General features: G+C 40.2%; 1 protein-coding gene across 4 annotated transcripts in view; it reads left to right on the top strand.

The window, feature by feature from the left end:
* BUD13 (BUD13 homolog) overlaps positions 1 to 22,622 on the top strand; it is a 42,967-nt gene that overhangs the window by 4,117 nt on the left and 16,228 nt on the right. For 2 of the 4 annotated variants that reach the window (XM_036919818.2, XM_057491163.1), the window contains exons 2-9: positions 922 to 1,012; positions 6,381 to 6,465; positions 8,826 to 9,830; positions 11,078 to 11,325; positions 12,638 to 12,740; positions 13,077 to 13,215; positions 13,541 to 13,725; positions 13,958 to 14,039. In XM_036919818.2, coding sequence (XP_036775713.2) covers positions 922 to 1,012; positions 6,381 to 6,465; positions 8,826 to 9,830; positions 11,078 to 11,325; positions 12,638 to 12,740; positions 13,077 to 13,215; positions 13,541 to 13,725; positions 13,958 to 14,039 — 1,938 coding nt within the window. The remainder of the gene's footprint in view (positions 1 to 921; positions 1,013 to 6,380; positions 6,466 to 8,825; positions 9,831 to 11,077; positions 11,326 to 12,637; positions 12,741 to 13,076; positions 13,216 to 13,540; positions 13,726 to 13,957; positions 14,040 to 22,622) is intronic. The other 2 variants (XM_036919819.2, XM_036919820.2) reach the window with 2 other exon arrangements.

Genomic DNA, 22,622 nt, shown 5'->3' with positions numbered 1-22,622 from the left:
GTAAGTCACATAGTTTTAAAGCACTAACTCTTTGCCCTTCCTGTTCTGGTTCTTGCCTCATTCTTGCATTCTGTCTTCCTGCCTTTCTGACTTGTGTGGGTTCTTTGGAAGCGGTGTCATGTAGTGTAAATAGCTTGAGCACTTTTAGAGCAGAAGTAGGGTGAGTCCTAGAAGTGCCACTTTACCGGCTGTGTGGCCTTGGGCAAGCTATATCATCTCTTTAATCCTCAGTTTCCTCATGTTTAAAATGGCAGTAATACTAATATCACATTAAGAGGTTGTGATTAAAGATGTGTTCAGTGATCATGGCTTTTCCAGTAATAACTTTTCCCATCATGGCAGTCATTATTATTATTTGGATTCTTCAATAGCATATCCATGTAAGAAACATTTATTGAATACTTCCTATGCCAGTTACTGCAGGATGTTTAGCATACGACTGTGAATGAGGAACGCATAGACCCTATTCTGATGGACCTTGTAGTTTAAGGGGGATATAGGCTTTAAACAATTAATTACACAACTCATTGGTTTATTTCCTCTGTGATAAATGCAATGAAAGTGTTCCAAGAATGTGTAGTGCGTTCTAAGAGGTAACAGGAGTCGTCAAGGAAGGTATGCTCAGGGAAGTTGTATGTATGCTAGGATCTTAAGCGTGAGTAAGAGTTTCCTAGTAAAGAATGAGAACAGTCGGTCAGGCACATCAGTGAAAACTGTGGTGAAGAATTTGCCTCATTCCAGGCACCAAAAGATGACCAGCGAGGTAGTGAACTGACAAGGCAGTGGTACAAGACAGAGTTGGCCATATAGGCAAAGATCTTGTAGGATTTTGAGTTTTATCCTAAAACCAATAGGTAAGTGTTTGTAGGCCGTTGTTCAAGAAGGAGTCTCCCTTTTTGATCATTTTATTTTCTCATTTAGAATGCGGATTGTGGATGATGATGTGAGCTGGACATGTATCTCCACCACTAAACCAGAAAAGGAGGAAGAAGATGATGGGGATTTACCTGTGGTACGTATCTTTTGAGGCTGTGAAGAGTGGAATGCATGCCTCTCAATATTGATGCCCAGTGCAGGGTAGATTTGTAAGGGGGAAAGTTGAGGGCAGAGAACAGGTGATGCTTTCAAAGAACTGTTTTACAATAGTCTTCTTTGATGATGCCTATACACTCTCTTCAGCCTAGAAATGGGAACAAATCATAAAGGCAGAACTCCTCAATATCAGTGATTGAGCCATGATTAGAATTAGCCATGGTTCAACTTGTTGGAATCTACCTTAAAAACAGTGCTCAGGATCAGTTATAGGAAACTTCTATTTGCTCCTTTTATTCATTGATTCAACTAAACCTTAAAATTGTATACCTTGCCTAAGTACTGGAGATAACATAGATTTATAGAACATGGTGTCTGTATGTCAGAGGTCATACCTTGAAATGGGAGGTTGAATTTCAAATAATTTCATCAATATGATCAATGTTGGAGGTACATTCTGCATATGTACCAAGTGCTATTAGAGCACAGGGAGACAGCACACTTTTTATTCCACTGGGAAATTCCATGAAGGATGTAGATATCTGAATTGAGTTTTGGAGGTTGAGTAAGAGCCAGGTGGAAAAAAGCATAGGCAGATAACCCAGCATTGGTACAGTCCTGGAACCTTTGCTGAGAATTGCTGAGAAACAAGTGAAAATGAGAGCTGTTCAAAGGCTGTGTTATACTGAAAGTCTGCAAAGATGAATTCCAGATGAGTATATTTAATGTTAATCTCAGCATATTCTACAATAGATCACTTAAAAGAAGGTTTGTTAGTAATTAGAAGGAAATAGTGATACAAGGAGTCAGTTTAGTTTCAGTCAGAATGAATCACTTAGTCCTAATTAATGTTTATAATCTTTGTTCTTTATGTTGTAAAAGCAATACATATTTATTGTAGAATATTTGAGGATTATAAGAAAGTTAGTTTATTTACTCATTTTCATTGAGGTGTAACTGACATACAATATCCTGTTAGTTTCAGGTGTCCATCATAGTGATATGATATCTTTCTTATGTGATGAAGTGATCCCCACAGGAAGTCTAGTCACCATATGAAGTTATTACACTATTATTGACTGTATTCCCTAGGTTGTACATTACATCCCATGACTGACTTGTTTTGTAACTGGGAGTTTGTACCTCTTAAATCTTTTTTGCCTATTCGCCTGCTCCCCAATACCTCCCCACTCTGATAACCAACAGTTTCTTTCCTCTGTTTCCATTAGTCTGTTTCTGTTTTGCTTTGTTTTTTAGATTCCACAAGTTTAAAGTTTTGAATATAATAATCATTTATACTGCGACCATCCAGAGATGACAACTGCTAACACTGGATGCATATCTCTTTAATTCATAGATTATACACCCTTGTGTTTTATTTGTTTTTCAAATACAGTTGGGATCATACTGTGCATATGGTTTTGGAGCCTGCTTTTTCACTTAATAGTATGTTGTGAAAACTTTACTAGGTGTGTAACATATTCTTTGAGAATGTAAGTTTTAATGGATGCACAGTAGTTCAGTCAACATGTTAATTTAACCTGTCGTGTCACTGGACATATAGGTTATTTTCTGTTTTAAGATTAATGGAAAGACCTATACCCTGAAAACTACAAGACACTCTTAAGAGAAATTAAAGAGGTCACTAACAAATGGAAACTCATTCCATGCTCCTGGCTAGGAAGAATTAATATCGTCAAAATGGCCATCCTGCCCAAAGCAATATACAGATTCGATGCAATCCCTATCAAATTACCAACAGCATTCTTCAATGAACTGGAACAAATAGTTCAAAAATTCATATGGAACTGTCAAAGACCCCGAATAGCCAACGCAATCCTGAGAAGGAAGAATAAAGTGGGGGGGATCTTGCTCCCCAACTTCAAGCTCTACTACAAAGCCACAGTAATCAAGACAATTTGGTACTGGCACAAGAACAGAGCCACAGACCCACAGACCAGTGGAACAGAATAGAGACTCCAGACATTAACCCAAGCATATATGGCCAATTAATATTTGATAAAGGAGCCATGGACATACAATGGGGAAATGACAGTCTCTTCAACAGATGGTGCTGGCAAAACTGGACAGCTGCATGTAAGAGAATGAAACTGGATCACTGTTTAACCCCATACACAAAAGTAAACTCCAAAGGGATCAAAGACCTGAATGTAAGTCATGAAACCATAAAACTCTTAGAAAAAAACATAGGCAAAAATCTCATGGACATAAACATGAGTGACTTCTTCATGAACATATCTCCCCGGGCAAGGGAAACAAAGGCAAAAATGAACAAGTGGGACTATATCAAGCTAAAAAGCTTCTGTACAGCAAAGGACACCATCAATAGAACAAAAAGGTATCCTATAGTATGGGAGAACATATTCATAAATGACAGATCCGATAAAGGATTGACGTCCAAAATATATAAAGAGCTCACATGCCTCAACAAACAAAAAGCTAATAATCCAATTAAAAAATGAGCAGAGGAGCTGAATAGACAGTTCTCTAAAGAAGAAATCCAGATGGCCAACAGGCACATGAAAAGATGCTCCACATCACTAATCATCAGAGAAATGCAAATTAAAACCACAATGAGATATCACCTCACACCAGTAAGGGTCACCATCATCCAAAAGACAAACAACAACAAATGTTGGCGAGGCTGTGGAGAAAGGGGAACCGTCCTACACTGCTGGTGGGAATGTAAACTAGTTCAACCATTGTGGAAAGCAGTATGGAGGTTCCTCAGAATGCTCAAAATAGAAATACCATTTGACCCAGGAACTCCACTTCTAGGAATTTACCCTAAGAATGCAGCACTCCAGTTTGAAAAAGATAGATGCACCCCTATGTTTATCGCTGCACTGTGTACAATAGCCAAGATATGGAAGCAACCTAAATGTCCATCAGTAGATGAATGGATAAAGAAGATGTGGTACGTATACACAATGGAATATCACGCAGCCATAAGAAAAAAACAGATCCTACCATTTGCAACAACATGAATGGAGCTAGAGGGTATTATGCTCAGTGAAATAAGCCAAGCGGAGAAGGACAAGTACCAAATGATTTCACTCATATGTGGCGTATAAGAACAAAGGAAAACTGAAGGAACAAAACAGCAGCAGAAGCACAGAACCCAAGAATGGACTAATAGTTACCAAAGGGAAAGGGACTGGGGAGGATGGGTGGGACGGGATGGATAAGGGCGGGGAAAAAGAAAGAGGGCATTACGATTAGCATGTATAGTGCGTGGGGGGCACGGGGAGGGCTGCGCAACACAGAGGAGACAAGTAGTGATTTTACAGCATCTTACTACGCAGATGGACAGTGACTGTGAAGGGGTATGTCAGGGGGACTTGGTGAAGGGGGGAACCTAGTAAACATAATGTTCTTTCTGTAATTGTAGATTAATGATACCAGAATTAAAAAAAAAAAGATGTAATGTTTTGATAAACATCTCTTACAGAAATCATCGTAGGAATCCATTTATTTATTTCTCTGAATTGAAATTAATAGGTTAGAGAGTATGGTTCTTTTGAGCTCTTTTCTCATAATGCTTTCTAAGAGGTGGTACAAATTTATGCTCCCACTCTAAGTGTATGAGAATGCCATTTCCCCCAGTAATTCATTAATGCCACAACATCATCAACAATAAATCAACAGCACACCTATGCCACTTTGGCAGGTGAGCAGTAGTGTCCAATTGCTTTGAAAAATACTGAAATAAGTAATTTTTCATATGTTTATTGGGCATTTGTATTTTGTGAGTTTCTTGGTATTCTTATTTTTCTAGAAAATTGGGATTTTTTTCATTGACTAAATATTTGTTTAATGAGAATATTTTATGTTTTGCATGTCACAGGCATATTTTGTCATTTGCCTTTTCATTTATAATAGTTTTTAACATTTAAAAATTTTAATTCTTATGTAGTCAAGTATGTTAATTTTCCTTTATAATACTGACACCAGTACCTAAACAAGGGAGGTGTCTCTGCTCAGGTTAGAATGGATTTGATTATTGAGTACATTTCTCTTACTGCAAGAGCATCACCACCACCAGTAACAAAGGCAAAAGACTCAGGACAGTGACAGTAACAGTGGCAGGAATAATAGATCATGTGCTGAGCAGTTGCCCTGTGCCCAGCACGGCTAAGCTGCCACAGATGATCTCACTGAACTCTCATAGCCATCCTCAGTCCTACCCTTACAAGTGGGGAAGTCGAGGCTTAAAGAGAAGAGTTCACCAAAGGGTGCACAGATGTTAAGTGACAAGGCTGGGTGGGGTTTAGATCTCACTTCTTGCTTGAAAGTCTGTGCTTTGAATGCCTAGTGAGATATTTCAGACATAGGCTATATGAGGCATGATGGTAGGATCTTGGGAGAAGAGAGGTAGAGGGAAATTCTGATCTGAGTTTAAATTCCAGCTCTGGCACTTGCTAGCTTGTGACATTAAGAAAGTTACTTCTCTGAGTCATAGTTTGTTCCTTAGTAGTGTGGAGCCTGTCTTCGCAGGGCTGTTCTGATGACTGAATGAGATAATACAAGTAAAACATAAAACAATGCCTTGCACATAGTCGCCACCGTATAACTAGAATTTATTATGCCAGCCATCTTTGAAAGTGTCATGTAGAAAGGGGGTCAATTGCATCAATGGGAAGAAGTCATAGGAAGATAGATATTGGTCCAATAAAGCTTAAGAACTTTCTAGTACTGTCCCAGAATGCTGTGGACTGCCTTGTAACTTACTGAGTTCCCTGTCAGTGAATTGGTTCCCTGTCAGGGAGGGACTAGTTGAGTGATCATTTATCAAGGATATGATAGAGAAGATTCCAGATTTGTGTAGGAATTTGGATGATAAGAAATGTGATTTTATTGATCTCTTAATGACCTCCTTTGGTTGGATTCAAGAAAACCTGTTGTTGTGGGTCCTTACAATTAGAAAGGTTCCATAAAGAGCCAGAGGCCCTTGATGAGTGGTAGGCATGACAGGAAGCTGCCTGTGTTTCACTTGGGATGTACAAAGGTAAAAGGAATTTAGCTTTCAGCTTTCAAGTGGCAGTTGTGCACTGGCAGGTTAATAAAAAGGTTTGTAATAAAAGAAATTAGCCTTTGGAAGGAAATTGATTAGTCAGGGAACGATCACTAATTAAACCGTCCAGTGACAATCAGATGTTTCTGGAACAAACATAACTGAGGGCCACTCAATGTTTCTTCATGGCCATTTGGGTCTGTGTGCCATGTATGTTAGGAATGGGAAAGGGCATAGCGTCAGGTTCTTGAGACCACAGTGCTTCTTAGCTACACCCTGTTGTTTCTTCAACATGGTGTCCTCATTCCCACAGGTGGCTGAGTTTGTGGATGAGCGGCCGGAAGACATAAAGCAGATGGAAGCTTTTCGTTCCAGTGCCAAATGGAAGCTTCTGGGAGGTGAGTTCTAGTAATAGGTAACTATTTTTCCCATTTATTGGAGAAGACTTTTTTCCTTTTCTATGCTTTACTTTTAGAGGAATGGGTAGTGTGTTCTAGTGTGCTGTTGGTGCTGAAAAATACTGTGGAAAGAATTCAGGACTTCTTCAGAGGTGGTAAGTCATGGGAACTGAGAGACTGCTTACTGACATTTGGGTTTTAGGGTTTCTGAGGTCAGGAAGCACTCACTTCTCTCTGGCCCAGAATAGAAGAGCAGACATAGGAGAGTATGTAGGCAGGATTTTGGGGAGTTCACAAGAATCTGAGGAACAGAGTCTGGAGACTTTAACAACCTGTGTCCTCTCCCAGAATGAAGTGACTCATATATGGGTCAAGGACCAGTGTTTTCTGTCCTTGTTGTTTGTCTTTGTTCTTCCTTTAAATACTGGTATTTTGCAGTACATTTTGCTCCACTTGCCTACTCTATACTCTCTCCCTAGGCTAATAATTTAACTCCCTAGTAAAAAAAAATGTTTGAATTCTTGAGAATTAGATAAAGGGCATTTGTCATGTCTTAGCAGAGATGAAGTCTAGTCTTAGTTGCCCTGGTATTCCCCCTGACCAGAACAAGAAGGTGCCATTAATAAATATTTCTTGAATTGTTGAATTGCTAAGGTATTTGGTTCTTGCCTTTCTACTACTCTTTGGAAAATCATTACTTGAGGCTTAGCAGTCATTTCCTCTTTTCCAAAAACTTGGTAGGTAGGCCTTCTTACTAAGGGGCACAGACTAAGAAATAATTAGTCCCAGCCCTGATCGCAGTCATCTGGGCTGTGTGGTAGGTGGAAGTGTGCTGGGTTTTTACTCCTTCTTTTCCTTCCTTCATAAACAAGGACCTTGAATCTTGATAGGTGGTTAAGTCCACTTTACCCTTGTTCCTTTCTCACACATCCTTTATTCAGGATTTGTTTTTTCGGTATTATACTTTGTGTCTTTAGGTTAATTATCCTACAGTTCTGATCAGAAAAATGCATGACAGTTTTCTATATAACAGTTACTAATCACCATTGCCTCAGTTAATTTTCGGTACATAACTGTTAGGTTTTTGGAATCAAAACTTTATTATCGATATTCTTTTATCTGGATCCTATTCACTCTTATCCATTATTTTCTGCTTTATCCCATAGTTGTTTTTCCAGTCTTTTCCGTAATCCTTTTTTCTTAGAGAATCTTCTTGTCTCCATATTTATAGGTTGAGGAAGTGATACACATACACATAGGCAGATAGTTCTTTTTCTTTGTCTCACTTTCAGTGCCTCATCCCCAGTTACTGGAAATACTCTCACTGATTACTGACCCTTGCTTCCTTTTTATGGATATCATGGAATTTATTAACCTCATGGATTATATTTACTGTCAGGTCACTCACAGATATCAGTACTTTCTAGTCAGCCTATTTCCTAAAGTGAAGGACTTGACTTGGTTTAATTCATTCATTTAACAAGAATTCACTGGATTCTGCCCAGCTTTTATTTGTATTTGGGCCGTGGAGCTCAATGACAAGAAATGGAGGGAGAGGAGAAGCTGAATTTTAAAAATGTCCTGAGTTGCTATAAACATTTCATTCTGTTATGCCTTTGAAAATTGAAAGTCTTAAACTCTTTCCCCAACTGCGTATTTTTAAGGATTCCACATGGACTCTGGAGTCAAATAGATCTGGGATTTGGATGTTCACTCCACCACCTATTAGCAGTGTGACTTTGACAAATTACTTAAGCTGAGCGTCAATTTCTTCATCTGTAAAATGAGGATAAGAATATCCGCTCTTAGGCTTTTTTGTGAGAACTGCTGTGCCACATCTTTGGCAGGTAGCAGGTGAGCAGTAAATGCTGACCCTTCTTTTTTTCTGGTGATCACCCCGTAAGGGCACAGTGACGTGGATTGAATAGTTAGCATTTCGTTTTGAAACCTGGGCGCAGGTTTAGTCAGTTTGCCTTTTGAAAGGAGAGTGAGTACAAACTAAATTACCTGGGCTAGATGTCAGGAGGAGGCGCTGACTGGGGCCTCCGCACAAAGAAGGTTTTGGGGAAAGCATTGGATTGGAAGTTAGAAGATTTGCCCTGCTCGCCCTAGAAGGTATAATATGGAGAATGTATTTAAAATGCTTTTGCAAATTTATGACTTGTTGGGCTAATACAAGAGATTATTCTTAAGATACTCCCAAGTGCTGGTTTACTGACCCTACGCAAGAGAACCGCGCGGTCCTTGTGGGCTGCCTAAGTGGCTCTGAGATGTATGCTGCTGGGGCATCTTTTGAAACTTTGGTATTGGGCATGAACAGAGTATTTGTGGGAACCTGACTCTTTGCTCTTTGTGTTTAGGTCACGGTGAAGATCTGTCCTCACCCAGACGTTTACGTCACGACACCCCAGATTCTTCTCCCCCGAGGAGGGCCCGTCATGACACCCCGGATCCATCTCCCCCAAGGAGGGCTCGTCACGACACCCCAGATTCTTCTCCCCCGAGGAGGGCCCGTCATGACACCCCGGATCCATCTCCCCCGTGGAGGGCCCGTCACGACACCCCGGATCCATCTCCCCCGAGGAGGGCCCGTCACGACACCCCAGATCCATCTCCCCCGAGGAGGGCCCGTCACGACACCCCGGATCCATCTCCCCCGAGGAGGGCCCGTCACGACACCCTGGATTATTATCCCCCAAGGAGGGCCCGTCACGACACCCCAGATCCATCTCCCCCGAGGAGGGCCTGTCACAACACCCTGGATTCTTATCCCCTGAGGAGGGCCCGTCACGACACCCCGGATCCATCTCCCCCGAGGAGGGCCCGTCACGACACCCCGGATCCATCTCCCCTGAGGAGGGCCCGTCACGACACCCCGGATCCATCTCCCCCGAGGAGGGCCCGTCACGACACCCCGGATCCTTCTCTCCTCCGGAAGCCTCATCGTCATCCTTCAGGTGTATCTCCGAGGAGGGCCCGTCATGACATGCCAGATCTGTCTCCTCCTAGGGGGGCCCATCACAGTTCCTCAGATCTCTCTCCCTCAGGAAGGGCCCGCAACAGCCCCCCTGACACAGCTCAACCTAGAAGGACTCCTGGCCCCTCGGACGCGTCGCAGCTCCGGAGAGCCCGTCGTGACTCTTCCAGTTTGGCTTCTGAAGAACCTCATTCACTGCCCAGAAACAAGAGCAGCAAAGCCGCCCCAGGAAGGGCCTCTAGCAGAGCCTCTCCACATTGGCAGGGGCCAGGGCGCTCTCCTCCGTCCCTGTCCAAGAACAGCAAACGTGACTACGACTTGGGTCTCTCTCCTCCACGGAAAAAACAAGCCAAGTCCCATTTTGGAAGTAAGCAGCTTGATTCTAAAGGTGAGCGTTTGATTGTCCACAGGGCGGATTTATTCCCCAGGTGCTTTCTTTGCTTTATTAGGTTTTTGTGATCTTTAGAAATGAGAAAATGAGAATGCAATTTCTTTGAAGAAGTTTTAAAACTTGGAAATGGTAAGAGGTTGGGCTGAGGAGAGTTAAGAATTTACAGTGGCAGGGAGGAAGTTTTTATATATCCTTTTGTTTATTCTCCGTACCCCAAATAAAAATACTCCATGTTGCTGCCAGATGCTTCAGAATGTATAGAAATGTATAGAGAAGCAGAAAAAGGGTCATACAAAACTCTGTCATTCAGAGGCAATCGCTGTTAATGTTGTAGTCAGTGTTCTTTTTGTAGTTTTTTTTTTCTATTCATTTTTGATGTGCTTGAGCTCTGCCTATGCAGTATATACATACTGCATGTCTACTCTTACCTGTTTTTTTCACTTAACATTATCTTTCCCAAGTCATAAAAATATCTCTTTGTTGATATAATTTTTACTGGTGTTCCAGTACATAAATTCACTTAAACATTTCCTTTATATTACATATTTTAGATTTTTTCTGTATTTTTGCTTTTGTAATTCTATAATGAACATCCTTGTACATAAGCTGCTGACCCATTCTAAATTATTTCTTTATCTACTTCTAGGTAGCTTTCTTGTAAATTTAAGAACTTCTGGATGTGTTTTCTTAGAAATTAAGTAGAAATTGATTTACTAGGATAGAGAGGTGTGTGTTTTAAAGACTTGATGGATACTGTGGACTGCTTCTTTGGAAGATGGTCTGTGATGCTTATGTCTTGAACTCAGGCCTGTTGAAGCTGAAATTTGCTCCATCTTTTGTCCCTAGGTATTGTTTCAATTTTTAAATTTAAATACATTGTTGTCATGTAGTCTGAGGACATCAGAATATAGTTTTGGTAGTTTTAATTTTCACCACACCACTGAGATCTGAGTGCATGTTGTTTTGCACATTCTGTGTGTGGATAAATATGACCTAGATGAATATGTTGAGATCTCACATACTAGTCACAGTCAGTGGTAACTTGGGAGTAGGACCCCACATCCTGTGTGTTAGTTTTAAAAGTTGTCTCTGACTTCGCTGTTCTCCCATGTCATCCGTACTTGTATTTATTAGGTTAGTGATAGTTCTTCATAGGAGGACTAAATGAATGCTAAACATAGCCTGGTAAGGTCTTTTATTAGATTCTGCCAAGGGGATTAATGACTTTATTCTTTAATTTCTAGGGTCTTCCCCCAGCCATAGGACATTTCATATAAGCTCTTCACCTAGGAGATGTCAGAGTCACACGCTGGACTCTTCTTACCCCAGTGGCAGTTGGAAAGTGTCTGATTCAGATCTGTCACCTCCACGGAATAGACCTAGGCCCCAGACCTCTGATTCTGACCTCTCCCCACCAAGGAGGAAACAGAGGGCTGGATCATCCGATTCTGATCTCTCTCCACCTCGAAGGAATCAGCCTCCAGGAAAGAAGGTAGGACTTCTCCCCATGTCATTCTCTTAGAGTGTCCTCTGTCTTGTAACTGTGTGCATGTCACAGGCCAGAGGAGGAGGAAGCAGGTCCTGGTGGTATGGCCATCTGTCCAAAGGACCTCTAGAGCTCTGCCCTTCCTTCCGAGGGCAAGACTGCCTTTGGCCCAGCCTGGATGAACTTGCAAATACCAGGTTTCCTAAGTAGCTTCTGCCTTTATAGCCTCTCTATTCTACAAATCTCGTTTTAACAGGTCCAGAAAACTCTGTATTTTCTTACGAATAAACTGAGAACTGTAGTTTACAGAGTGGAGTTAGGATTATAAATCTGTCAAACAGATGACATGCTCGAATCCTACTTCTGCTTACCATCTGTGAGATTCGAGCAAGATACGTAATATCTTTAAGGCTCAGCTTCTTCATCTATAAACCGTGGATAGTAGTAGTAGATACTTCACACGTTGTTGTGAAAAATAAGTTAGTGTCATTGTGTCATAAATAATACCAAACTAGTAATCTCACTCCAGTGAGTGCGTTGGTTAAGAAACAGGGATACAGTCTGTGGTGTGCACGTTTTCCTCCACAAAGACGTCTCAGGTGAGTCTCCTCTGTAGCCCAAGGGGTTCTGGCAGGGAAGGGCAGCCTGTCCCTAACACAGGAAGCGGGGTTCTTCTCTTTTGGAGGACAAAGTTAGGTTTGTGTTTCAACTGGATACTTTGACATTTAGCATCTCTTTAGTCCCTGAATAATATTAATCATGTTTAACGCATTGCTAAGGATATCAGGATATACACTATACTCCATTTGTGGGTTGGTTTGTTAAATTGATACAAGTGGAGTTGAATAAAAAAGTTTTGATTTGGTTGTATCTTGTCATCATCCTAAAATATATCTGCAGTTAAAGGGTCTAGGATTTGCTTAAGTTTGTATTTTAAATGGAATACATTTTAAGTGTGTGTCTTTACTATAGGGTGTAGAGCTTGATAGAGGTTTCTGATCAGGTCACCTGAGAATGAGTCTTCATGTGTGCAGTTTATATGCTGAAAAGTCAGAAATAAAGATGGTAGGCTTTCCTTTAATATCTTGTGGGCTTATGTTTCTGTTAATTCTTAGACGTGATAGTATTATTAATTTTCCATGAAACTCATTTTATTTCTTCTTTTCTATTTTGTGAACCCTGTGGTTGGTAATGAGAATATAAAGCTGGTTTGGGTATTGCTGACCATCACACAAAAATGCACTAACTGTGTGTACCCCTGGAGCCTCCTGCTGCGATCGTCTCATTAACGTTGGTTGCCCCCTTTTCCATTGCACAGGCCACACACATGTATTCTGGAGCTAAAACTGGCTTGGTGTTAACTGACATACAGCAAGAGCAGCAGGAACTCAAGAAGCGGGACCAAGAAATAGCATTTGAAGGTAAAAATGTGGAAGTGCAGAGACCTGTCGAGACTCATTTTTAAAAAAATGTAGTTTATTGTAGCTGAAATTTTAAACTTTTAATTGCTATCAAATGTCAGCTTCGTTTTATGCACTATTTTAACTTTTCAGTGGGTCCTCTTCCTTCCTGAAACATGTTAGGTTTCAGGGTCATTGCCAATATGTACTTAGATATTGGCAGGAGCGCTTTGTAGTCTGGCTGCAGAAGTTCTTATCCAGCATCAGAATCCCAAGTGGTTGGTTTCAGTTGTTAGAATATTATTTCTGAAATTGATGACCGGTGTTTATCTTTAAAAGTATAATTTTCCTTTGCAGATGAATTCCAGTTTGCTGAAACCATATTTCGAGATAAGTCTGGTAGAAAGAGAAATTTGAAACTGGAACGTTTAGAGCAAAGGAGAAAAGCAGAGAAAGACTCGGAGAGAGATGAGCTGTATGCCCAGTGGGGTAAAGGGTAAGAGAACCAATGAAATAAAACAAGACTGCAGTGACTGGAGGAAGTCATTTCTACTCTTCTGACCAGTTAATTCATTAGTCTGTCTTCAGAGCTGGAATGGGAAATTTCAGGGCACTCTGTTTCCTTCCTAAAAGCTGATATATTCCACACTCACAGTTGGCATTCTAGGAATTTTGTCCATTTAAGTATTTGACCAAGGCTGCTGAAATCCATGTATTGTGCTAGAAAGAGGCACTTCTGCAAATGGAGCAGTATGGCCCATCTCAGTGTAGGAGTGGAAATGTTAAACAGGATAGGCACAACTCTTGGCTCTTTTTGCCAGGCTTGCCCAGAGCCGGCTGCAGCAACAAAATGTGGAGGATGCGATAAAGGAAATGCAGAAGCCCCTGGCCCGCTACATTGATGATGAAGATCTGGACCGGATGCTGAGAGAGCAAGAAAGAGAGGGGGACCCTATGGCCAACTTTATCAAGAAGAACAAGGCCAAGGAGAATAAGAATAAGAAAGGTGAGCCTTCTGGGAATCATCAGAGATGGAGGTGACTTATGTGAAGAGAGAGAATCATTTGGATGATGATACGTAGCTATAGGAAAAGAAGGCTTTCCTGTACAATTTTAGTTCCTTCTATCTGGGAATTTTGGTTCAACTCAATAGAGATCTCTATACATATTTTTCCCTCTGCCACCCAGCTCTGAATTGAATTATATAGGTCACTAACTTCTTTTCTCTCTCTCATTAGTGAGCCCTCGCTACAGTGGCCCAGCTCCACCTCCTAACAGATTCAATATTTGGCCCGGGTATCGCTGGGATGGAGTGGACAGGTAAGCCTGAGTATTTCTTACATTTTTGTTTTCTCTTCCATCTGACCCTAACCTCTCACTATTCTTAAATCATTCTACACTCTGCCTCATTTCTTTGCTCTAATCATAAGGTTAATAATAAGAAGCAGATTCCTTCTTCTACAGTTGACCCTTGAACAACATGTGGATTAAGGGTGCTGAAATCCATATATAACTTTTGACTTTACAGAAGCTTAACTACTAATGGCCTAGTGTTGACCAGAAGCCTTATCAATAACATAAACAGTCAACATGTATTCTGTATATGTACTGTATACTGTTTTCTTACAATAAAGTAAGCTAGAGAAAAAAATGTTTTTAAGAAAATCGTAAGAGAAAATACACCTACAGTACTGTATATATTGATACCATAAACTTCTGTTTTCTGTTTACTCACCTTATGTGTATGTAAGGACAGTCTACCCACTTCCATACAAATCTTGCACACAGTGTTCCATCCAGTGAACACTCAGTGATGAGGGGGGTGACACAAAAGCATCCTGTACAGGTCTTGCTGTACAGTTAGATTTTTACAGGAAGACACTCCTGCACATACATACTAGGCATGTTTATTAATTGTACAGCACGGTGATGATTCATTGTTCATTAAGTGGAAGTGAATCTCCATAATGGTCTTCATCCTCATGGTCTTCATTCTGAGCAGGCCGAGGAGGAGCAGGAGGAGGGGTGGGCTTGCCGTCTCAGGGGTGGCGGAGGTGGAAGAGTGGGAGGGGATAGAGGGGGAGGTAGGGGACGCAGGTACACGTGGTGTAACTGTGGAAATATGTCATAATTTCTGTCTGACTTCTTTGACTTCATTTCTCTAAAAGAGTTTCTCTCTGGCACCAGTCCTCCTTCCCCCTTGTGCTTTAGTTTCAGTGCCCGGACTGTAGAAGGAGCCATATTGTAAAGAGGTCAGAAGCAGTCTTGAATCATTGGAACGCTTCTGCCAGAGTGCATATTGTCAGTTTGTGCTGTGGCCCTCTTTCTCCTATGTCTTCTTCCTCCTTGTCTGGCACTGGTGCAGAAGCACTGGTCTCCATCAAGTCATCTTCTATTCATTCCTCTGGTGTGGACTATTAGCTGTTGGATTTTTCCAACAGCCATACCTTGAAACCCTTCACCCTCCTTCCATTTTTGCCGTATCCATAATGCCTTACATGATTTCTTTGATTGGCTCTGTCGTAAATCCTTGAAGTCATGCACAACATCTGGAAACAGCAGGAAATTATTGTTTTGGGCTTGATGGCTTTCACAGCTTTTTCTCTAACAGTGATGGCCTCTTCAGTGATGTGATCCTTCCAGACCTTCATGCTGTCTCTCTGTTGGGCTTCTCTTCCATGGCATTGACAATCCTTTTCATAGAGCACCGTGTGCAGTGGGCCTTAACGGTCCTTATGACCCCCAGATCTAGAGACTGAATTGGAGATGCTGTGTTTGGGGGAAGTAAACCACTTCGACACCTTTGGTGTTGAACTCATAGGGTTCTGGGTGGCTGGAGGCATTGTCCAATAACAAAAGAACGTTAAAAGGCAGTCCCTTACTGGCAAGGAACTTCCTGACTTCAGGGAAAAACACTGATGGAACCAGTCTGGGAAAAGGGTTCTCATCCAGGCCTTCTAATGGCATGACCAAAAAACTGGCAGCTGATGTTTATCTTTTCCCTTCAAGGCTTGGGGGTCAGCAGCTGTGTAGATAAGGGCAGCCTGATCATAAGCCCAATTGCTTTTGCACAAAACAAAAAGCATCTCGCTTCTTGCCTTAAATCCTGGTGCTAACTTCTCTTCCTTACTTTTAAGTGGCATTTTCTCCCCCCAGAATAGGGCACTTGTGTCTATGTTAAAACTGTATAGGCAGATATCCTTTCTCCTCAGTGATTTTCTTAATGGCATCTGGGAACTCATCTGCCTGCCTCTTGCACAGCAGGAGTTGCTGCTTCTGTTATCTTGACATTTTTTAAGCCAAACCTCTTTCTAAAATTATTAAACCATCCTTTTCTGGCATTAAATTCTCCAACTTTAGAACTCTCACCTTCCTTTTACTTTAAGCTGTCATATAATGACTTTGCTTTTCCTGAGTTGTTTTCTAGTCTGTAGGTATGCCTTAAAGTAATCCTGCATGCACATAAAAGCTGCATATTCAATATGACACAAAAAGGTATTTTGCAAAAAGTGCAAGGTTTTTGCACCTCTTAGCATAGCTGCAGCAATGATTTCATGGATTTCCTTTTCTTTTTTTACAGTGGTCCTTATGTTCGATTCATTTCCTGTGAAATAGTGGGCAGCTGCGGCTGCAGACCTCAGCACATGGTACATAACAAGCAGTTCAACTTTTTCTTGTAATGCCATGACTTTCCTTTGCTTGGGAGCACATCCACCAACATGGTGGCCCTTCATGTGGGGTGTTTAAGGTCTGCGGTATTGCACTAAGCACTATGAAAAATACCTGAGAACCGTGAAAGATCACTTTCTACTTCCATGTGCAGTTTACTGGAGAGAGGAACTGCGTATGTGGAGGTGATTAGCATCATGTGGCATTTCAGGCAGATATTTGCAGCATTTGAGCTCACTGCAATGGCAATAGGAGGTGGCTATGAAATTATTCAGTAGTTCAGTAAATACTGCAGTTAATTTTATGCAGTTATGATTTAATACTGCATCTTTCTGTTTGCATTTCTCATGCCTGCAAATGGTGCCATGTATGGTCTGTACGTTTTGATAAATTTGAACTTTTTATAGATTTGTATTTATTTTATGGTAGTAAATGATAAAGTAAACTAGTTTGCATATGTATTTTACACATTCATGACATACCTATCTTTTTCTTAATTTTTAAAATATTTCTAGGCTGTGTGGTTCATCTGCAATTTTTTCAAATTGTTGCATATCTCCAAGAAATTTTCCAGTATATTTATTGGAAAAAGTCTGCATAAAAGAGGCAGTGCAGTTCAAAACTGTGTTGTTCAAGGGTTAGCTATATTTTTGAGATCCTCAATTCCTGTGCTTAAAACACTCTTCTTTCTCCTTTTTTACTTTTCAAAGCTTTTTAAAGCTCTGAACAAACAGCTCAGATGATCCAGATAGGATACCCTTTGTCTTTGACAGTCACGTCTAATGTTTCCTCAGGTTTAGAGGGGTTGGTGATGGGTTGTAGTCTGGAGCTTTCTGTATGCAGTATCTTTAAAATGTAGTGCTTGAACCTTCTCTTCACTGACTTGTGAGTGATTTACTTGTAATGTCTCACTGATCCCTACCACTTTATCTATTCACTTACCGGCATCTGGACCCACATACTCAAATTTTCTGTCTTTATTGTGGGTGAACTATACGTACTCCTATCCAGAGTCAGGCCCTCTGCTCATATGTTGGATCCCATGTCCTCTTGCTCACTGCAGGACATTGTTCTAGTATCTAGCACAGTGATTCCCAAACCTTTTGATCTCAAGACCCCTTTAACTTTTGTTTATGTGGGTTATATCTACTAATGTTTACTGTGTTATTTATTAATGAATCAAAAATAATAAAGTCATTAAGTTAACATAATTACCATATTCTTAAGGAAAAATAACTATTTTCCAAACAAAAAAAATAGTGAAAAGTGTGGCATTGATTTACATTTTTGTGCATCTCATTAATGTCTGGCTTAATAGTAGACAACAGGATTCTGCAGTTACATCTATTTCAGTATGTTTAATTGAAGTATAGGAAGAAAATTCAACCTTAAACATAGATAGTTAGAAAAGGAAAGTATTATATTTTTTGATATTACACGAAAACTCAGCAAGTTTTTTTAAGATTATTTATAATATGGAGTCTGAAAAAATATCAAAAAACTTTTCATACTGTTACATTAAAATCCATTTTTTTTCTGCTTTTGATGGACCTTTTATCCATGCATGATTTTATAACTTCATGCACTGATCATTTGGAAAGTGTTAGTTTGCTGAATTTTTCAGACCTTCCATGTGTTGACATGCTTCATTACATGGCATCAAATTATCATGTATTTGTTAGCATTACCTCTGATCTCAACACAAAAATTCTTGACTAGCAGCAAGCTAGAGAGTTCATGTTTTTCAGAATTCTAATTCTTTTTTTTTTTTAAATAATTATTTTTTATTGAAGGGTAGTTGACACACAGTATTACATTACATGAGTTTCAAGTGTACAACACAGTGGTAGAACATTTATATACATAATTCTAGGTTCCAGCTATCACCCTACCAGGCTGTTACAATATCTTGACTATATTCCTTATGCTATACATTACATCCCAGTTACTAATTTATTTTACCATTGGAAGTCTGTCCTTTTTTTTTTTTTTTTTTTTTTTTTTTGTGAGGGCATCTCTCATATTTATTGATCAAATGGTTGTTAACGACAATAAAATTCTGTATAGGGGAGTCAATGCTCAATGCACAATCATTATTCCACCCCAAGCCTAATTTTTGTCAGTCTCCAATCTTCTGAGGCATAACAAACAAGTTTTTACATGTAGAACAAATTCTTACATAATGAATAAGTTACATAGTGAACAGTACAAGAGCAGTCATCACAGAAACTTTCGGTTTTGCTCATACATTATGAACTATAAACAGTCAGTTCAAATATGAATACTGATTTGGTTTTTATACTTGATTTATATGTGGATACCACATTTCTCTCTTTATTATTATTATTTTTAATAAAATGCTGAAGTGGTAAGTAGATACAAGATAAAGGTAGAAAACATAGTTTAGTGTTGTAAGAGAGCACATGTAGATGATCAAGTGTGTGCCTGTAGACTATGTGTTAATCCAAGCTAGACCAGGGCAATAAAACATCCACGTATGCAGAAGATTTCTCTCAGAACGGGGGGGTGAGGTTCTAAGCCTCACCTCTGTTGATCCCCAATTTCTCACCTGATGGCCCCCCTGCGACTGTGCCTGTCTTAGGTTGTTCCTCCCTTGAGGAATCTTACCCGTCTCTGGCTAACCAGTCATCTTCCGGGGCCATACAGGGAAATGTGAAGTTGGTAAGTGAGAGAGAAGCCTTATTGTTTGAAAAAGTTAGCTTTTTACTTCTTTGCATATTTATGCCCTGTGGCTTCTATGCCCAGCATTTGTCTTGAGGTATCTTTACCACTTGGAAGAATTATGATACTCGGTAAATTTGATATGAGGCACGAATTCTATTTAAGGGTTGTAATTAGGAAGGAAGAAGAAAAGCTATAGAAGTAGCAGGCGGAAGAAAACATGGGAAGATTGATTATTTCTTTGATATATCTTCTTGTAGAGTAACTTCAGCATGTATAGGTTTTAAGCTACTACTTAAATTGCACACACACATTAACATAATAGGAGTATAGTTACATAACCAAAGCATATCTGTAATTACGAGCCATCTGCAGTGAAACCAAGAAAACCAGTTAGGCACCTTAGGCATTTGTGAAAACTTATCTATGATATGGTGGATATTGTCCAAATGAACTTGAACAGTCTGAGAGAAATCAGACAAATTAAAACAACCCATTCCTGGGGACTGTTCACATGCCATATGTTCTTTTAACAATAAATAGTTTGTAGTTGTAAGACTTTGGAGCGCTACAATTTGCACTTCTCCAAATTCTTGGTTTAGTTCCAACAGTATAGATCCAGTCCAATTTTGTTGTTTTACTGTATGCACAGGCCAGCTTAGATATCTCCTTCCTCATTCCCATGGCAGGTCCAGGAACTGGTGGGATGAGTGCATCTACAGCTGTAGCAGTGCGTGGATCTTTGTTGGGGTTTTTTGATGATCATCTTCTGGCATGAGTCTTCCAGAGGGTGCAGATGTTGGAAGTTCTTTTTCATATCGTATCTTAGTTCATTTTCGGGGTAGCCCAATTAGGCTTTGATCCTCTGTATAAACACAAACAGACCCTTTGCCTACACTTTTATATGCCCTTTATACCCTTGTGTAGAACTCGTTGGAGGTTACCACACAGGAACTGCCCTTTTTTTTTTTTTTTGCTATCACTAATCTACACTTACATGACGAATATTATGTTTACTAGGCTCTCCCCTATACCAGGTCTCCCCTATAAACCCCTTTACAGTCAGTGTCCATCAGGATAGCAAAATGTTGTAGAATCACTACTTGCCTTCTCTGTGTTGTACAGCCCTCCCTTTTCTCCTACCCCCCCATGCATGTTAATCTTAATACCCCCCTACTTCTCCCCCCCTTATCCCTCCCTACCCACCCATCCTCCCCAGTCCCTTTCCCTTTGGTACCTGTTAGTCCATTCTTGAGTTCTGTGATTCTGCTGCTGTTTTGTTCCTTCAGTTTTTCCTTTGTTCTTATATTCCACAGATAAGTGAAATCATTTGGTATTTCTCTTTCTCCGCTTGGCTTGTTTCACTGAGCATAATACCCTCCAGCTCCATCCATGTTGCTGCAAATGATTGGATTTGCCCTTTTCTTATAGCTGAGTAGTATTCCATTGTGTATATGTACCACATCTTCTTTATCCATTCATCTATTGATGGACATTTAGGTTGCTTCCAATTCTTGGCTATTGTAAATAGTGCTGCAATAAACATAGGGGTGCATCTGTCTTTCTCAAACTTGATTGCTGCATTCTTAGGGTAAATTCCTAGGAGTGCAATTCCTGGGTCAAATGGTAAGTCTGTTTTGAGCATTTTGATATACCTCCATACTGCTTTCCACAATGGTTGAACTAACTTACATTCCCACCAGCAGTGTAGGAGGGTTCCCCTTTCTCCACAGCCTCGCCAACATTTGTTGTTGTTTGTCTTTTGGATGGCAGCCATCCTTACTGGTGTGAGGTGATACCTCATTGTAGTTTTAATTTGCATTTCTCTGATAATTAGCGATGTGGAGCATCTTTTCATGTGTCTGTTGGCCATCTGTATTTCTTTTTTGGAGAACTGTCTGTTCAGTTCCTCTGCCCATTTTTTAATTGGGTTATTTGTTTTTTGTTTGTTGAGGCGTGAGAGCTCCTTATATATTCTGGACGTCAAGCCTTTATCGGATGTGTCATTTTCAAATATATTCTCCCATACTGTAGGGATCCTTCTTGTTCTATTGATGGTGTCTTTTGCTGTACAGAAGCTTTTCAGCTTAATATAGTCCCACTTACTCATTTTTGCTGTTGTTTTCCTTGCCCGGGGAGATATGTTCAAGAAGAGGTCACTCATGTTTATGTCTAAGAGGTTTTCGCCTATGTTTTCTTCCAGGAGTTTAATGGTTTCATGGCTTACATTCAGGTCTTTGATCCATTTTGAGTTTACTTTTGTATATGGGGTTAGACAATGGTCCAGTTTCATTCTCCTACATGTAGCTGTCCAGTTTTGCCAGCACCACCTGTTGAAGAGACTGTCATTTCGCCATTGTATGTCCATGGCTCCTTTATCAAATATGAATTGACCATATATGTCTGGGTTAATGTCTGGATTCTCTAGTCTATTCCATTGGTCTGTGGCTCTGCTCTTGTGCCAGTACCAAATTGTCTTGATTACTATGGCTTTATAGTAGAGCTTGAAGTTGGGGAGTGAGATCCCCCCTACTTTATTCTTCTTTCTCAGGATTGCTTTGGCTATTCGGGGTCTTTGGTGTTTCCATATGAATTTTTGAATTATTTGTTCCAGTTCATTGAAGAATGTTGCTGGTAGTTTCATAGGGATTGCATCAAATCTGTATATTGCTTTGGGCAGGATGGCCATTTTAACGATATTAATTCTTCCTAGCCACGAGCATGGGATGAGTTTCCATCTGTTAGTGTCCCCTTTAATTTCTCTTAAGAGTGACTTGTAGTTTTCAGAGTATAAGTCTTTCACTTCTTTGGTTAGGTTTATTCCTAGGTATTTTATTTTTTTTGATGCAATTGTGAATGGAGTTGTTTTCCTGATTTCTCTCTCTGTTGGTTCATTGTTCGTATATAGGAAAGCCACAGATTTCTGTGTGTTGATTTTGTATCCTGCAACTTTGCTGTATTCCGATATCAGTTCTAGTAGTTTTGGGGTGGAGTCTTTAGGGTTTTTTATGTACAGTATCATGTCATCTGCAAATAGTGACAGTTTAACTTCTTCTTTACCAATCTGGATTCCTTGTATTTCTTTATTTTGTCTGATTGCCGTGGCTAGGACCTCCAGTACTATGTTAAATAACAGTGGAGAGAGTGGGCATCCCTGTCTAGTTCCCGATCTCAGAGGAAATGCTTTCAGCTTCTCGCTGTTCAATATAATGTTGGCTGTGGGTTTATCATAGATGGCCTTTATTATGTTGAGGTACTTGCCCTCTATTCCCATTTTGCTGAGAGTTTTTAACATGAATGGATGTTGAACTTTGTCAAATGCTTTTTCAGCATCTATGGAGATGATCATGTGGTTTTTGTCTTTCTTTTTGTTGATGTGGTGGATGATGTTGATGGACTTTCGAATGTTGTACCATCCTTGCATCCCTGGAATGAATCCCACTTGGTCATGGTGTATGATCCTTTTGATGTATTTTTGAATTCGGTTTGCTAATATTTTGTTGAGTATTTTTGCATCTACGTTCATCAGGGATATTGGTCTGTAGTTTTCTT

The sequence above is a fragment of the Manis pentadactyla genome, chromosome 13, assembly GCF_030020395.1.
Source record: "Manis pentadactyla isolate mManPen7 chromosome 13, mManPen7.hap1, whole genome shotgun sequence".
Classification (NCBI taxonomy): domain Eukaryota; kingdom Metazoa; phylum Chordata; class Mammalia; order Pholidota; family Manidae; genus Manis; species Manis pentadactyla.
Note: the sequence above shows the minus strand (reverse complement) of the source record. Positions and strands in the feature narration are given on the sequence as shown.